The sequence below is a fragment of the Geotrypetes seraphini genome, chromosome 2 (assembly GCF_902459505.1).
Source record: "Geotrypetes seraphini chromosome 2, aGeoSer1.1, whole genome shotgun sequence".
NCBI classification, from domain to species: domain Eukaryota; kingdom Metazoa; phylum Chordata; class Amphibia; order Gymnophiona; family Dermophiidae; genus Geotrypetes; species Geotrypetes seraphini.
In genome coordinates this window covers 120,203,211-120,220,512 of record NC_047085.1, presented here as the reverse complement: position 1 = coordinate 120,220,512, position 17,302 = coordinate 120,203,211, and the positions used below count along the sequence as shown (strand labels likewise).

General features: G+C 44.2%; 1 protein-coding gene across 6 annotated transcripts in view; it reads right to left on the bottom strand.

The window, feature by feature from the left end:
- RB1CC1 (RB1 inducible coiled-coil 1) overlaps positions 1 to 17,302 on the bottom strand; it is a 325,791-nt gene that overhangs the window by 207,012 nt on the left and 101,477 nt on the right. For all 6 annotated transcript variants that reach the window (XM_033933671.1, XM_033933675.1, XM_033933676.1 and 3 more), the window contains one exon: positions 11,975 to 12,177. In XM_033933671.1, coding sequence (XP_033789562.1) covers positions 11,975 to 12,177 — 203 coding nt within the window. The remainder of the gene's footprint in view (positions 1 to 11,974; positions 12,178 to 17,302) is intronic.

The following is a 17,302-nucleotide window of genomic DNA, read 5'->3' as shown; positions in this document are numbered from 1 at the left end:
TTCAACAATTTCTTTACAATCCTTCAATATAGGGAAGCTTCATTATTCCATCCAAGACACCGTATTCGCGTAGTTTTTCAATGACGCCATTCCCTATGTGTGGACGAGTGTTGTCTTGAAGAATGAGTGGCCCAGCCAAGAGCAACTGAGGTCGGGTTTTGTGCATTTTTCTGCACATTTTTTGCAAAAAATCACGATAATACACTGCTGTAACACTTCTTCCACATGGAACTTTGTGATGATGATGCCTTCATGATCAAGCAAAAATCAGCAGTCTTTTGATTGAGCTCATCGAAATTTTTTGGGTCATAGGGAAGATGGAGCTCTCCACTCATCACTGAAAAACTACGCGAATACGGCTGGGAGGTGTTACCTCATGCTCCCTACAGCCCAGACATGAGCCCACCAGATTTCGACCTTTTTCCAAAGTTGAAACAACCTATGCGTGGACATCGTTTTGCATCTCTGGAAGAGCTTTCTTCCGCCGGTACCCGAGCCATTCGGCAACTGAACAAAAACGGTGTCTTGGATGGAATAATGAAGCTTCCCGGTCGGAGACTATATTGAAGGATTGTAAAGAAATATTTGGAAAAAAAAAAAAAAACACATAATAAAAAAAATATAGTGTGCATTATTTATGAAATGACCCTCATACTTTGACATAAATATCTAATATCCTTGCTGAGGGAGCATGAGGGGGGTGGGTTGAATATAATTTCAACTTCAATTCAAATTCATGTTTATATTAGCAGTTTTGAGTCCTGTATATCAATTTGTTATAATACTGTAAATAAAGTTTTTATGTGTACTATAGCTGAATGGGAAGCAAATGCTGCATAGGAATGGCCATGATGTATTTCAGGCTGATAAGATAAAGGAATGTCTGTTCTAATGACGCCCAGCCCTTGAAGCCTTTAAACTGACTGGAGGAACTGCAGCAGTGACAACATTAAGTACAGTACTTTCCTAATAATACTTGAAATATAAGATTAGGTTCTTACCTCTGCTAATCTTCTTTCTTGTAAACAAGAATATCAATCTTGACCAATTGGTATTTATCCTTCTTTACTGCAAAGTCTGTAGAGAGTCTAATTTACATATTCTTCAGCTCCTCCTCATCTCACTCTAGACTGTGCTAGATTTCCTCAGTCTGCATCAAAGCAGTGAGTCAGCCCTACAGTTGGTATAAAAAGAAAGAGAAGGGATGCATATAGAGCTGAAATAAACTTGTGTGCAACCTGCATCAGCAATTCAAAAGTTACTCAAGCTATAAATTTTATACTACTGTAATAAAGTCTTCTCCTCCTTGACCAAAGGGGACAGTGGAAGTAAAGGCATCTGACCCGCTGGCACCCAAACAAGAGATGAAACTCGTTGGTGACCTCCAGATACAATAAACTTCTGCGCACAGCCAAGTACCGTTAACACCTGGTCCTGCTCCCACGAACCAGAGGAAGCAAAAGCAGAAAGCCAGACTTCCTGATTCACATGGAAATCAGAAAACATTTTTGGAAGAAAGGAAGGAAAGGTACACGGCATCACCGCGGAATCCATAATCTGCAGAAAAGGAACCCTGCAAGAGAGGACCTGCAGCTCCAAAACCCTGCGGGCTGAGGTAATAGCCACCAGGAAGACTGTCTTGAGCATGAGATCCATCAGAGACACCTACTCTAGAGGCACATACGCAGGGCGAGCAAGAAAGCGAAGAACCAGATTAAGGTTCCAGGTTTGACAGGGAAGGTGTAGGGGAGGCCTGAGCTGTAACGCTCCCCACAGAAAATGAACTACATATGGATGGACTATCAATGAGCCCCTCAGGGAAGGAGGGTCCACACACAAAAGCCCAGCAATTGTACCCAGAGTGAAGCTACTGCTAGACCATTCTTCAGGCCATCTTGTAGAAACTCCAGGATCCGAGGAATTGATGAAAATGAAGGGTCCACCTGCCTCAGGGTGCACCACATGTGGTAACACCTCCAAGCCTTTACATAGGCTGCGCCACTGTGGACATCCGCTTGCCATGCCATAAGACAAAAGCGGTCCAGATCTTGCATCGCAATCAGTATGTGACCCTATGTGAGCCTGAGCCCCCGAACCTGCTGGAGCCAAACCAAGTCGGCATACCACAGCTGCCTCGGCCAATCGGGTGCCACCAGAATCTCCAGACCCTCGTGGGCCGCCATGCACTTCTACAGATGCTCATTATGGGTCACGGAGGGAAGACGTAAAGAAGACTCTCCCAGGGTCAGGGCTGAACCAGAGCGTCCAGGCCTTCACTTCCAGCCTCTCACCAATGACTGAAGAAACTATCGGCTTTCTTGTTGGCCGCCGTCACCATAAGGTTCTTTGAGAGAGTGACCACTCTCCAGGGTCCAGCGTCTGACGACTGAGAAAGTCTGCTTGGATGTTATCCACTCCTGCTATGTGCGCTGCAGGCAGCACCACGAGGAGTCTCTCTGCCCACCAAACGATCAGCTGAGCCTCCAAACTCAGAGAGGGACTCTTCATGCCCCCCTGACGATTGATGGAAGCCACCACCGTGGCATTGTCCGAGAACACACGGATGGCTTGATGACAGAGACAACTCTCGAAGAGGAGAAGAGCCAGCCGAATCACCCACAGTTCTAGGCAATTGATCGACCACGTACGCTCTGAGGGTGCCCACTAGCCCTGAATAGGGACAGACATGCATACAGTTCCCCATCCTTTGAGACACATCTGTCGACAAGATCACCCAGTCCAAGACTTGGAGCAGAAGGCCCTGGGACAATGAGAGAGGACGCAACCATCACACTAGACTGCTGTGCACCACCGTTGTCCAGGGCAGGTGTGCATGTAACGGGTCCCATTGTGGATTCCAGCGTGAAAGCAAGGTATCCTGCAGCAGATGCAGGCGGGCTCTGGCCCAAGAAACCACACCAATCGATGCCACCATGGTCCCCAGAACCTGGAGAGACCGCCAGAAGGTACCTGATAACCTGCTGTAGCTTCTCCTGACGGGACACGGGCAGACACTTTGTTCTGACCTATGTGAAACCGAACTCCCAGATACTCCAAATCCTGGGTGGAATCGAGATGACTATTTCTATCACCCAACCCAGATGTTGCAGCAACTGTACCACCTGATGCCCCTCGGACAGAGAGGGTACTCTAATCAACTAGTCGTCCAGATAAAGATGAACCAGGACATCCATGCTGCACAGATGAGCTTCACCACCACCTTCATTTTAAATAAGATGTCAAATAAAAATTGTAGTTTAATATTCAAGTTTTCAAGTTTTATTTAAAATTTGATTAAATGCTTATTCTAGATTCTAGGCAATTTACAATGATAAAAAGAGGAGTACAAAATTTAAAACAACAGACATATACAAACAAGATACCGAGGCTCAACACAATTAAAAGGGAAGAGGGGAAAACTACAATAAAATATAGGAAAGAGAACATTAAAGGGAGAAACAATAGGAAAGGGGGGAGTGACTTCTTTACCACTGGATACTTTAAAAAAGCAGAAAGGGAAAGTCAGTGTTCCTAGGCGTCTTTAAAAAGAGAACATTTCAATGCTCCTTTGAATTTATCTTGATTTTTGCTCTTCTTTGATATAAATTGGCAGTGAATTCCAGATCAGGGGGGCATGAAGAATAAATGTTGAGTGGCAGATCTTAAGGCTCTGGGTGGATCATGTGGAATGAGAAGTTTATCAATGAAGGCAGGTTCCTTGGTTTTGTGGGTTTTGAATATTAATATGGCAATTTTATATATTACTAGCTCTTTAAGCCCGTTACATTAACGGGTGCTAGAGACACTTCCCTCCCTTTCCCCTTCCCCTTGCATTTCCCTTTGCGCGGTCTCCCTCGTGATCAGGACGGGGTGGAGGGGGCTGCTGGCCGGGGCCGGCAGAGAGGAGCTAGGCAGCTGGAGGAGTAGCAGCAGTCACTGCCGATCGCAGCCTCCGTCCTACCTGGATTTGCTTTTTTTCTGCATCGGGAAGGTGGAGAGCGGCCTGCGAGGTTCGCTACAGCGGCTGGCAAACCTCAGCAGGCCGCTTTGAAGAACAGCGGCAGCGGGAGGGAGGAGTCTCTGGAACACGCGTCTCCAGCTAGCGCAGGCGCCGTGAGGTGTGACACAGAAGCACACCTCACGCCACCAGGAATCACGATCTTTGAAAAGCGCATGCGCACTTAGCCTTTTATTATTAAGGATTCTGTGTGGGATCGGTAGCCAATGGGCTTTCTTTAAAAGTGGGGTGATGTGGTCGAACTTCTTAGAATTAGTGATGACTTTAATAGCAGTGTTTTGGATAAGCTGAAGACATCTGATTTCTTTCTGTGGTATTCTTTTGTTTAGGGAGTTACAGTAATTAAATTTTGATATAATAAGTAAATGAATCAATATGTTTAGAGATGGTGGTTCCAGAATACAGTGGTGCCTCACACAACGAACTTAATCCGTTCCAGGAGCAAGTTTGTTATGTGAAACGTTCGTTGTGTGAAACGCGTTTTCCCATAAGAATACATGTAAAACAAAATAATTCGTTCTGCAGCCCTGTTTTCCCATAAGAATACATATAAAAGAAAATAATTCGTTCTGCAGCCCTACATTTCCCTCCCTCCACCTCACCTTATATGCAGAGTTTGCCAGCTTTCTTTTTCACCCAGCCGTACGCTTTCAAAAAGCTGTGCACGCGCAGCTGCTGAAGTTGATCAATGTTCTCTTCTCCTGCAACTTCCGGTTTCCGGTTGCGTCAGAGGAGAAGATTGAACAACAGAGCATGCGCGCATGTGCTGCTCTTTGAAAGTGTGTGGCTGGCCGAAAAAGAAAGCCGGAAAACTCGGCATCTAAGGTAAGGTGGAGGGAGATGATGGAACACTGCATTCAGACAGGAGGGTGCTGCTGTTCCCGGCTTCGGCGAGAGTAGTTCCGCCCCCCCCCCCGGGCCCCTCGGGCGACTTCGTTGTGTGAAACGAAGTTCGTTATAGGGAGCAAGACAAAAAGTTCGTTATGCGCAGCGTTCGCTGTACGAGGCGTCCGTTATGCGAGGCACCACTGTACTTGCTAAAGACCTGATCATTCTGAGTTTATGGAAACAGCTACTAACCACTGCCCCAATTTGCGCTTAGTAATTCAGTTTGTTGTTGATAATCACACCCAGAATCTTAATCAAACTGACAGAGTCGATTGGTGTGTTATCGATGCAAATAGGAGATGGAAGATGGATAATATCTTTCCATGGGAAGAGAAAGCAGTTTGGTTTAGAGATACTAAGGGATAGCATATTTTCACTTAGCCAATTGTTGATGCTATTTAACTTTAGGTTTATGGCGTCGATGTCATTGTTGTTAGAGGGATTGATCGGATGATCTGGATATCATCTGCATACGCATATGCAGTGAATCCTATTGATTGGCACAGCGTCAATAGGGGAGCCAGATAGATATTGAAAAGTAGAGGGGATAGTATAGATCCTTGTTGAATGCCATAGTTGTTTAGATAAGTCTTAGAAGTGGAGTTATTGAAGATCACAGTGAAATAGGAATGGAACCATTCAAGAACTTGATTGGTAATACCAACCGAAACTAATCTTTTAAGAAGTTGATGGTTGATTGTGTCAAAGGCCCCGGAAAAGTCTGATGAAACCAGAATAGCAGACTTGTACTGAATAGATGTTGTTAGATCTAATAAGGAGTGTTCGGTGGAATGGTATAGACCAGGGGTAGGCAATTCCGATCCTCGAGAGCCACAGGCAGGTCAGCTTAGCTTTTTAGGATATCCACAATAAATATGCATGAGATAGATTTGCATCTCAAGGAGGCAGTGCATGCAAATCCATCTCATACATATTCATTGTGGATATCCTGAAAACCTGACCTGCCTGTGGCTCTCGAGGACTGGAATTGCCTACCCCTGGTATAGATGGAAACCCGTTTGGTTAGGATGAAGGATTTTTGTTTATCAGCAAAATCTGAAATTTGATTAAAGACGATCTTTTCTGCCAATTTAGCTAAAAATGGCAGATCTGTACTTTTCAAGGTAGACTCACCACTAGAGACTAGTGTTATAATTGTGTTTTTTTTCAAAGTAAGGGCAAGACTGGATCATGTAAAGAGTGCCCAGTTTGTGTGGAGCCACTGGGATTGAAAGTAGAGATTCCCAGTTCTTAAATATGGTTTTGGAGAGGAACCTTAATGCAGTCTTTAGGTTACTTTCTGTAGTCAAATGCTCTGCTCCAGACTCCATATTTATTGGCAAAGTTGCAACATTTGGCTGATAAACTTTGCGAAGGACAGACTCTCTAGGGGAGACCTCTGATGTAGCAGTGGAGGAGATGGATCTGAGGATAAGCTGTAAGACTCATCTGCTGAAAGATCTTGATAGTCGCTGAAAGAGCTGAGAGACAAGTCGTAGTCATACTTCTCAACATCAGATCTTGCAGAATGAGAATGTCAAGATCATCATCTTGAAGAGCATCAAGGCGAGCACTAAGATTATTGTTGATATGGGTGAGATGAACATTGAGAGTGAGATGATGAACTGTGCTTCCTCGATGATGATGCATGCCCTGACACAGATACTCAATATTGTAGTGTTCAAGCTTGATGCCCCAATGGAATTTTCAGGCAATAGTTGGACTGAGTTGAGTGTGGAGTGTGGAAGAAGGAATTGGCACAGAGTGCATCTGCAGCAGCCTAGCTAGTTCCTTCTGCAACAGTGTACAAAGCTGTTCTTGCAGAGATGGTGAAGGTACAGATGTTGACAAGGGTACATTAGGTGCTGGTTGCATTAGGTGTCAAGGCTTTGCAGACCTTGATGTTGAGGAATGCTTCAGAGGAGATATCAACTGTAATGATGGCGATCTGCCATCGGTACATCAACGCTTAGAGTGTGTCGATGGTGATGACGCCTGGGACGATGCCAATGCCTGTCTAGAGGGGGAGAGATGTTTATGCTTCTTAGCTTTTTTACGAGTCTTCTCCAATGAAGCTGGAATCAACGAAGAAGTGGTCGAAGCCATCAATGCTGGTGCTGAGCGATGTTGAGTGTCAGCTTCTGAGTCTGTAATTTCCTGACTTTAAAAAACCTTTTCTACAGTGTAGAGCAGAGTGTGAAAGAAATATCCTGATGCTGAGGGCCTAGGCACTCGACACACCAGACATGTGGATCTTTACCTGATATGGTCCTATAGCATCGAGTGTAATTATTGAAGTCACTAGGCGCCTTTGACATGGAAGGAAAAACGGCTGATGTGAGGTCAAAGAAGGTCAAGTAGATGGTGTACTGAAATCAAGTCAAAGCTCCTGGCCTAAAAACAGGCTCAAGAAAGCCAGAAGGCCCAAAACAAAAACAAAAAAATATCAAAAAATAAAATTTTTAAATTGATCGAAAAGAAATGTATCAGAAAAATATGACTAAACTAAGAAGAAAAAACAAAGGGGAAGGAACAAAAATAGCAAAAGTTTGATGTGCTTAGAGAAACTCTAAGAAAACAGTTTTTCATCTCCAAATTTTCAAGTTTATTCAACATTTCCATTTGAAAGGAAGCTATGGCATGAGAGGGCATAGGAGGAAGCTCTGGAATGAGAAGGCATAGTATGAAGTTAAGAGGTGATAGGTTCAGGAGTAATCTAAGGAAACATTTTTTTACATAAAGGGAGGTTGATGCATGGAACAGTCTCCCGGAAGAGGTGGTGGAGAGAAAGACTATCGGAATTCAAGAAAGTGTGGGATAGATACGTGGGATATCTTAGAGAGAGGAAGAGATAATGGTTATTGCGGATGAGCAGACTGGATGAACCACTTGGCCTTTATCTGCCATCATGTTTCTATTTGATATACCACATTGGCAAAACATCTATGCAGTTTGCATATAATAAAATTTTAAAGGGAAATAAAAATTTAATAAAATCAGAAATTAGAACTACATAATTAATAGTAAAGGAAGTAAAGGAAAAAGTTTAAAACTGATTATGTGCTCCTAATTTCAGATTAAACCTCACAAAGCCTACACTGATCAAACTTATTAATTTGTTAGCCAAATGTTTTTAAAATAATGCTTTTAAAATATTTTTAAAAGACTTAAAACGTTCAAGATTGGATTCCATTCGAACATGATATTGGGAAAGCATTCCAGAGTTGTGGACCATTAACTGAAAAAATATGATCTCTATAGATGCATAGGTAATATGTCTATTAGAAGGAATTGTAAGAAGATTCTGCTGCAGATAATGAAGTGTATGAGATTGTGAATATGGGATTAAATAGTTTTCAATATAAGGAGATCGATTAACTAGTGTTTTCAAAACTAAAAGCAGGATCTTATATGTTAAACAATGTTTGATTGGCAACCAGTGAGCTGATTTCAGTAATAGGGCAACATGGTCAAATTTCTTTTACCCTGTAATTATTTTTACTTTAGTATTTTGTACTAATTGAAGGTAATTTAAATCCTTTTGTCTAATGTCATAGTATAAAGAATTGCAGTAATCAAGTGTACTAATTTCCAAGAAATGGATGAGAATATGAATAGCAGATGGAAGTAAGAGATATGATATTGAACGAATTAGACATAGTTTATAATAACTACATTGTATCACACTGGAAATTTGTGATTGAAAAGATAATTTTGAATTAAAAGTAATACTGAGAATTTTCAATGATGATGAAGATTGAATTAGAGTACTAGAGAGTATCAGGGGAGAAGAAAGTGATTATCCTTTACAGTAAAAAGTAAAGCTTTTGATTTCTGAGGATTCAACAACAAATGGTTTGTATATAGTCATGAAGAGATCAAGTCAAGTTTTCAGTTAAGTTCTTGTATCTCTTGCAGAAAACTGAGAACTGAAGGTCCCATGAGCCAACATTGTGCAGGAAGGCACAGGCGCATGCACGGTATGGGCAGTTTTGAGACTTTTAAAGTGACAGTACACTTTTGCACTGTCTGAGCTGGGCTCCGTGGATGACATCACCCACATGTGAATATACTGCCCGCTTATCCTCAGATAACAATATATATTCTGTGACAAACCGTCAATGATATCTTGAAATTGCAGAGGAAGCTATGCTCAAAGCTGCTGGACTTCATTTTGGCCAATTAAAAAGCAGACATGTTTGTAGACTAGAAAACCAGCTGAAGTCACTGAAACTGGCCACTGCAAAATTACTGATGAAAATTATTAACCGACAATAGCAAGATTTACACAGAAAAAACCCAACAACAGTATCATTAGTCACTTTTGAGGCTGATTCATCAAGTTTATCTATGGAAAGGTATGCAATTTAGTATTTCAAGAATAAAGTACATTGAATTATGACTATAAATCAAAATCATCGCTTCAGAAGGATTACTTAGCAATTTACAAAATTGCATGTGTAAATACTGGGCTTGTGTGTAAAATTGTCCTTCATATTTAAGAACCTTTATATTTAAGAACTTTTCTAAAGTTGCCACTTATTTACAAGTGTATGTATACCTGCAGCACACATACACATGAAAGGGGCATGATCTGGGTGTGCCCAAAAAGTATGCTTATATTTTATTCTGCAATGACAGTACATGCCTACTTTAAAGTTGATATTTATACCAGCTACATGGGAAGTATCACTTAATTGTTGGTTTGAACCCAAGCTTTGGAGAAGTGACTGAAGACACAAATATACTCACCTCACTGCTATTTAAAACTACCGTATTTTCACGCATATAACGCGCCCGTTATACGCGTTTTTACCTACCGCGCATACCCCTCGCGCGTTATATGCGTGAGCGCGGTATACAAAAGTTTTAAAACATAGTTCCCACCCCGCCCGACTCACCCCCCCAGCAGGACCACTCGCACCCCCACCCCGAACGACCACTCGCACGCGCTCCCACCCGCACCCGCATCCACGATCGGAGCAAGAGGGAGCCCAAGCCCTCTTGCCCGGCCGACTCCCCGACATCCGATACATCCCCCCCCCCGGCAGGACCACTCGCACCCCCACCCCGAACGACCGCTCGCACGCGCTCCCACCCGCACCCGCATCCACGATCGGAGCAAGAGGGAGCCCAAGCCCTCTTGCCCGGCCGACTCCCCGACGTCCGATACATCCCCCCCCCCCCGGCAGGACCACTCGCACCCCCACCCCGAAGGACCGCCGACTTCCCGACAATATCGGGCCAGAAGGGAGCCCAAACCCTCCTGGCCACGGCGACCCCCTAACCCCACCCCGCACTACATTACGGGCAGGAGGGATCCCAGGCCCTCCTGCCCTCGACGCAAACCCCCCTCCCCCCCAACGACCGCCCCCCCCAAGAACCTCCGACCGCCCCCCAGCCGACCCCCCTGGCGACCCCCACGACCCCCCCACCCCCCTTCCCCGTACCTTTGGTAGTTGGCCGGACAGACGGGAGCCAAACCCGCCTGTCCGGCAGGCAGCCAACGAAGGAATGAGGCCGGATTGGCCCATCCATCCTAAAGCTCCGCCTACTGGTGGGGCCTAAGGCGCGTGGGCCAATCAGAATAGGCCCTGGAGCCTTAGGTCCCACCTGGGGGCGCGGCCTGAGGCACATGGGCCCAACCCGACCATGTGCCTCAGGCCGCGCCCCCAGGTGGGACCTAAGGCTCCAGGGCCTATTCTGATTGGCCCACGCGCCTTAGGCCCCACCAGTAGGCGGAGCTTTAGGATGGATGGGCCAATCCGGCCTCATTCCTTCGTTGGCTGCCTGCCGGACAGGCGGGTTTGGCTCCCGTCTGTCCGGCCAACTACCAAAGGTACGGGGAAGGGGGGTGGGGGGGTCGTGGGGATCGCCAGGGGGGTCGCGGGTCGGCTGGGGGGGCGGTCGGAGGTTCTTGGGGGGGGGCGGTCGGTGGGGGGGAGGGGGGGTTGCGTCGAGGGCAGGAGGGCCTGGGATCCCTCCTGCCCGTAATGTAGTGCGGGGTGGGGTTAGGGGGTCGCCGTGGCCAGGAGGGTTTGGGCTCCCTTCTGGCCCAACTACCAAAGGTACGGGGAAGGGGGGTGGGGGGGGGCGTGGGGGTCGCCAGGGGGGTCGCGGGTCGGCTGGGGGGGCGGTCGGAGGTTCTTGGGGGGGGCGGTCGTTGGGGGGAGGGGGGTTTGCGTCGAGGGCAGGAGGGCCTGGGATCCCTCCTGCCCATAATGTAGTGCGGGGTGGGGTTAGAGGGTCGCCGTGGCCAGGAGGATTTGGGCTCCCTCCTGGCCCGATATTGTTGGGGAATCGGCGGTCCTTCGGGGGGAGGGATGTATCGGACGTCGGGAGGGGGGGGGCATCAGGCTTTCAGGATGGGGACAGACCTTCAAGGGGGGACAGTGCACGGAAGTCAGGGGGGGTGAACGGAGAGTCGGGACAGCGCACGGAAAGTCAGGGCGGGCGAAAGGAGCGTCGGGCAGCATGCGCGGTATACCCGTGAGCGCGGTATACCAAAGTTTTTGTACATATCATCGTGATTTCTGCGCGCTATACCCGTGTGCGCGTTTTATACGGGTGCGCGTTATTTGCGTGAAAATACGGTACCTCAAAAAATTTAAGACATCTAAGGCTTGGCTCTTTTATTTACTCCCCTTAAACTAACAGCTTTTAGAAGTACAGCACTTGCATGTGTAAGCGGTGACACTTACATGCATATTTTGCAAAATCAGGCACCAAGATGTATACATGCCATTGTGCCATCACCTATTTCACTGAATCTTGAGTGATGCATTCTAAAAGTGCTTTGTTCTAAAATAGCTACTCTCACTGTATGTGCTACTAAATACACATTTTTCATAAAATTTTTTATACATTTCTTTCATATAATACCTTGCACATTTTAAACAACCCCTTTTCTATTTAGATGCTTTATAAAAAGTCATGTTTCACATGTTGTACAATGCAGTATAAACTTGTTAATCAAACCAAATTAAGTAAAACTAGTTTGCAAACTTAAATTAATAATAAGAAATATGGAACTGCACTACAATTTCTTTAGCCTCATTTGATACATACTTTGTAAGTTTGAGCTTAATATCTTCTATTGTTTGCAGGTAATTTGTATATGCACTTTCAAATTTGAAAAGAAGCTTTTGATATGAATGTGTACAGTCTTCCAAGTTGGCCATTATGGCTGCCCAGCCTTGATGCTGTAGATGCTCATCATGAACCAGACCTTCACAAAATGAGCAAAGTTTCTTGGCAACTTCATACATTTCCTGTTCAAGACAAAGAAAACTATAAGAAGAAATTCTAAAATGCTGTCATAATGATTTCACAATGACGCAGAACTGACAGTAGTCTGCAAACTGGTATTTTCGTTCTCTTTTCTTACATACAGTAAAACCTTGGTTTACGAGCATAATTCATTCCAAAAACATGCTTGTAATCCAAAACACTCATATATCAATGCGAATTTCCCCATAAGAAATAATAGAAACTCAGATGATTCGTTCCACAACCCAAAAACTTTAATACAAAATACTATACGCACTTGTATTGCAAGACCTCGCTTATGTAGAAGTCACTACACTCCTGCAGCGTCAGAGAGAAGAACCATCAGCTCAGTTGTGATGATGTGACGCGTGTATACTGTATGTACTCGTATTGCAAGACTTTGCTTGTTTAGAACAGTCACTACACTCTTACAGTGTCAGAGAGAGAAGAACCATCGGCTCAGTTGTGATGTGTGTATACTGTATGTACTTATGAGTACTTTATGAGTGTTCAATAGATCATTCCACGAGCTTTGTTCATCAAGGAGAGCAGGATGCGCCATTATTTCTTGCATCCGCTCTTGCATCCGTACAACTTGAAATACAATCATCCTATAAGTCAGTTCCTGTGTCTGCAGCGTTTATGTACATCTTTGATTGACTTTAAAGCTCAAACCAAAATCTTGAAACAGAGATTTTTAGCTCGAGGCTATCCTCAGAGCTATTAGAAAAGTGTACCTAAGAGCTCGATTTGCTCAAATACACCTGCTGCTTCAATATCAAAATAAAGAAAAACCAGATAGGATAGTCTGTGTGGCATCTTTTTTAACAGTATCCACTTTGCAGCCATTATAAGAAAAGACTGGCACATTGTCCAAATACACCCCATATTTACTGAGTTTCCCCTTTTTGCGTATAAAAAATCTAGAAATATAGGGGAGATACTTAATGTACTCTATCGAGAAAAATATACTGTAAATATGGGAGGGAATCATTCTAGCTGTAATGGCTGTCAGTGGTGTAATTTGAGTATATGTGGTCCTTCTTGGACCGATCCCCAATCAGGTAGGGAATTCTTTTCAAAATTTGATACAAACTGTAATAGCTCTAATATTATGTACTAGTTTTTTAGCCCGTTAGATGTGTAGACTTAGGCAGGTACGTTAGATAGATTGTGAGCCCACCGGGACAGATAGGGAAAATGCTTGAGTACCTGATTGTAAAAAAACCGCTTAGATAACCTTGATAGGCGGTATATAAATTCCTAATAAACTTTAAACTTTATTTCTTTCTTTCTCTCTGCTCCCTGTCTGTCTTTTTTTCTTTCTTTCTCTCTGCCCCCTGTCTGTTTTCCCTTCTCCCTTACTTTTACGTCCCCCGTGTCCAGCAGCACCCCTTCCCTGCTTCCCCTGTCCAGCCGTAGCCCTTCTCTGTTCATTTTACCTCCCCTCCCTGTCCAGTAGTACCCCTTTTCCCTTACCTGCTCACTGTCCAGCATCCACTAGGCCGGGCAGCCTCGGGGCTTTTGCTAAGCCGGCCCGCTTCACATTATCAAAGTGGGCTGGCCTAGCAAATGCCCCGCGGCTGCTGCCGTTGCTGGTCCACGGGTGAGAAGGAGAGGCGTCGTCAGAAGTCAGCCGGCGTCAGAGATTGTTGCTGGGGAAACCGCCGCACACATTGCAAACCGCCGAAGGCTCCTACTGCACATAAGGTGATACGGAGCCACAGATCAGGGATCACGGCTGCACGAAGTTTCAACTGCGCATGCACGCTAAGGGTTTTATTATAGCGGATATTTTGATCTGCCCATGTAAAAAACTACATGTTGGGAGAAATAGTCGGCAGATTAAGATTCGCCTTAACGTGCATAAATCTCGGATTATGACTCAATCTATGCAAGCCCCAATTGCAGCACATTGGGTTGAGGCAGGACATACCACAGAAGATATTCGATGGCGAGTTATCAATAAGATTGAAGCTGGGTAGGAGGGTTGCAATATAGAATGGTGCCTTAACTACCATGAGCAAAAATGGATTTATGACCTGAATACTTTAAGCCCAATGGGCCTTAATGTGGAGGTCGAATGGCTGACTTTAATTTGAATTCCCCACCATTTTTGGAGTGGCCTCTATTGATTGGTCTGTTAGATCACATGACTTAACTATATTTAAATATGAAGCTAAGACAACGCCACCATCTTTAAAATCCTTTACAGGCTGGCAACGAGTTGTCTGATCAGTAAGTTAATACTATAATATGTTTACAATACTATTATACATATGTAGTTTTAAAGTAGTTTCTTCTCTGAATCTCGTTTGCTGATGCATTGCAGGGATTGCTCCTTGATACAGCGACACAGCGAAACATGATTTTCATGTCGGGGAACCGAGCAGCTTTAATTTAAAGATAAGTGGATTTAAAATATTCATATAAAGAAAAAAAGAAATTTAGAAATTTATTTCATAATGGTGGAGTGTGGGGTTTAGGACCGACGAGGAGGCTTGCTACAGATAATCCTAGCTTGAAAGAAAAATGTTAAGTTGGATGTAGCCTACTGAGGTCCTTTCTCCATTCAAAATGTGGAAGATAGTTTTACACTAAGGGCTCCTTTTACGAAAGCACGTTAAGGCCTTAACGCGCAGAATAGCGTGAGCTAAAATGCCGCACGCGCTAGCCGCTACCGCCTCCTCTTGAGCAGGCAGTAATTTTTTGGCTAGCTAATCCGTTTTTTGGGCTAATCCGGTGCGTGCGCTTAAAACCTTCGTAAAAGGAGCCCTAACTGATTTAATGACAAGACTCCTATGAGATATGTGAGAATTTTGGAGAACAGAAAATAATATTTGAAAAACTTTCTGATTGTATTGATTTGAATGAAGATTTATTTAGGACTGTAAATTTATGAAGAAACAAAAAACCCTGGGTCCAAAGCTTTTCAGCGGACTGCGTCCTAGAGGTTTTTATGTGGTTTGCCAAGTTTTAATATTATTTTAATATTAATAAAGTCCATCTCAGGAACATCATTTCTCCACTTTATTTTTTGTTTCTTCTTGGATTTGTCTGTGGAGATCATTGGGTCAATTGTCTTGTTTTCATCTGGACTGCAAATTTATCTCATACATATTTACTGTGGGCTATGTTTCCTCTAAGCTAAGCACGTGAGCAATCGTTCATACATTCTAGGAGTATCAGTCATAGATTTTACATGGTTAGTCACAAAATTACTTGCAAATCTGGAAAATTGTTGGCTCTTAAAACTTGTTGCTCAAACAAAATTTTTTTTCAAACTTGTCGCGAACCTGAAAAAGAATTGGCATATATCCAGTCAGTCCTTTGAGGGAACACTGACTTTGGGTATCCTGAAAGCCTGGCTGGCTGGGATGCTTTGAGGACTGGGTTGAGAACCCCTGATCTAGAGGGAGAAGTCTTTCCCAAAAAGGCACACTAACAGAGTTTGGACTGCTCTTCCTCTTTTGATGAAGGTATAAACAGTATGGCACTTGGGTTGACCTAAAAATTGGCTTATTTCTTTTAAGAGAGGGGACATAAAATTTTGCCGTCATATTTTTCTTCTATTTTGTAAAGGATGTTTTTTATTTATTGTGTTGCCTCAAATAAACATAAGGCACTACCAACACAAGACTTCTACCAAGTGGTGTAAAAAAACAGAAAATAAAAAAGTAAGTGAGGATCAAGAATCATTGTTTTAGTATGCTAGGCTACGTTATGTTGAATGAAAGATTAGGTTTATACCTTCAATAATCTTTCTGTTAGTCCCAATAGGATTCCATACACTAGGGGGCTCATAATCAAAAAACAAAACATCTAAAAACCCGCCTAAATCGTTACTTGGACAATCTAAAAGTCGTCCAAGTGCCAATTATCGAAACGGGTTTTAGACGTATCTAAAAACAGCTTCCTTTTCAGTGCTGCTTTACGCCCAGAGCTGAAAGGGGCATTTCAGAAGGAGCGTCAAGGGTGGGATTTGGGTGGGACGTAGGTCGACCTAGGCTTAGTCATATTGCAAGTATAATCGAAAGTTTAACCAGACTGCCTAGACGGAGCTTATACGTTGTGACTTAGGCCATCTAAAAACAGGTCTAAGTGGCAAAAAGGCATCCAAAGTGACCAGATAACCACTGCAGGGACAAAGTACAGACCCCCCACACACTCCCCCAGTGATCACTGCCCTCCCCCCCCCACACACACACTGCCATAAAAATCAGAATAAAAACATACATATCTGCCTCTAGAACATCAGCACCTGGCATAGGAAAGCATAGTAGAGCTGCACAGAAGTGGCTTAAGTGGTCGGGGGGTGGGCTAGTGAATCATAGAGAGCAGAACCCAGGCCCATAAGCCACTCTAACCACTGCATTCATGGTGAAACATGTGCACCCACCAAACCCCCCCCCCAAACACTACTGTACTGCCATATAGGTGGCATCTGCAGCCATAAGGGCTATTGGGATGGTAGACAGGTGGGTATAGTAGGTTTTGCAGGTGTTTGGGGGGATCACCATGACCTATAAGGGAGTTGTGGTGAGATGTTTATATGGCATCCTTTTTCTGAAATTCGCAGCAGTGCCCTGTAAAGTGCCCCACTACTCTGGTGCCATGTCTGGACGTCCAGTCTATCACTTTGCTGACCTCACCAACGTCCAAAAGGCCTTGGTTCTAGGTGTTTTTGACTTGGATGATTTTTTTTGGACGAAAATGGGGTATAACGATAGATGACTTAGCAGTCTGGACGATCAAATGGCTGGTCGTACAAGTAGATGATTTTCGGGGGGAAAAAATTGGGGGGACGTATTTTTCGAGAATAGACTTTAGACACTGCCGACTTTGGACGACTAGTGTCTTAGGCCCAAAATGGACTTAGACGTATTTTTTTATTATGCCCCTCCACGTGTTCAATCCCAATCCGCAATCCAGTAGTTGCAGAAATCCACAAACTTTTCTGAGTACATGCTTCACCCCCTTAGCCTGAGAGCTAGCAAACGTATCTAGTTAAGTCCCAAAGCCAAGCAACATACCTGAATAAATCCATGACAAAGGGGTACGGGGAAGACCCCCAGCAACATAAGTAATTCTTGAAATGGTTTGCTCTGCAAAATATTAATAAGCGAT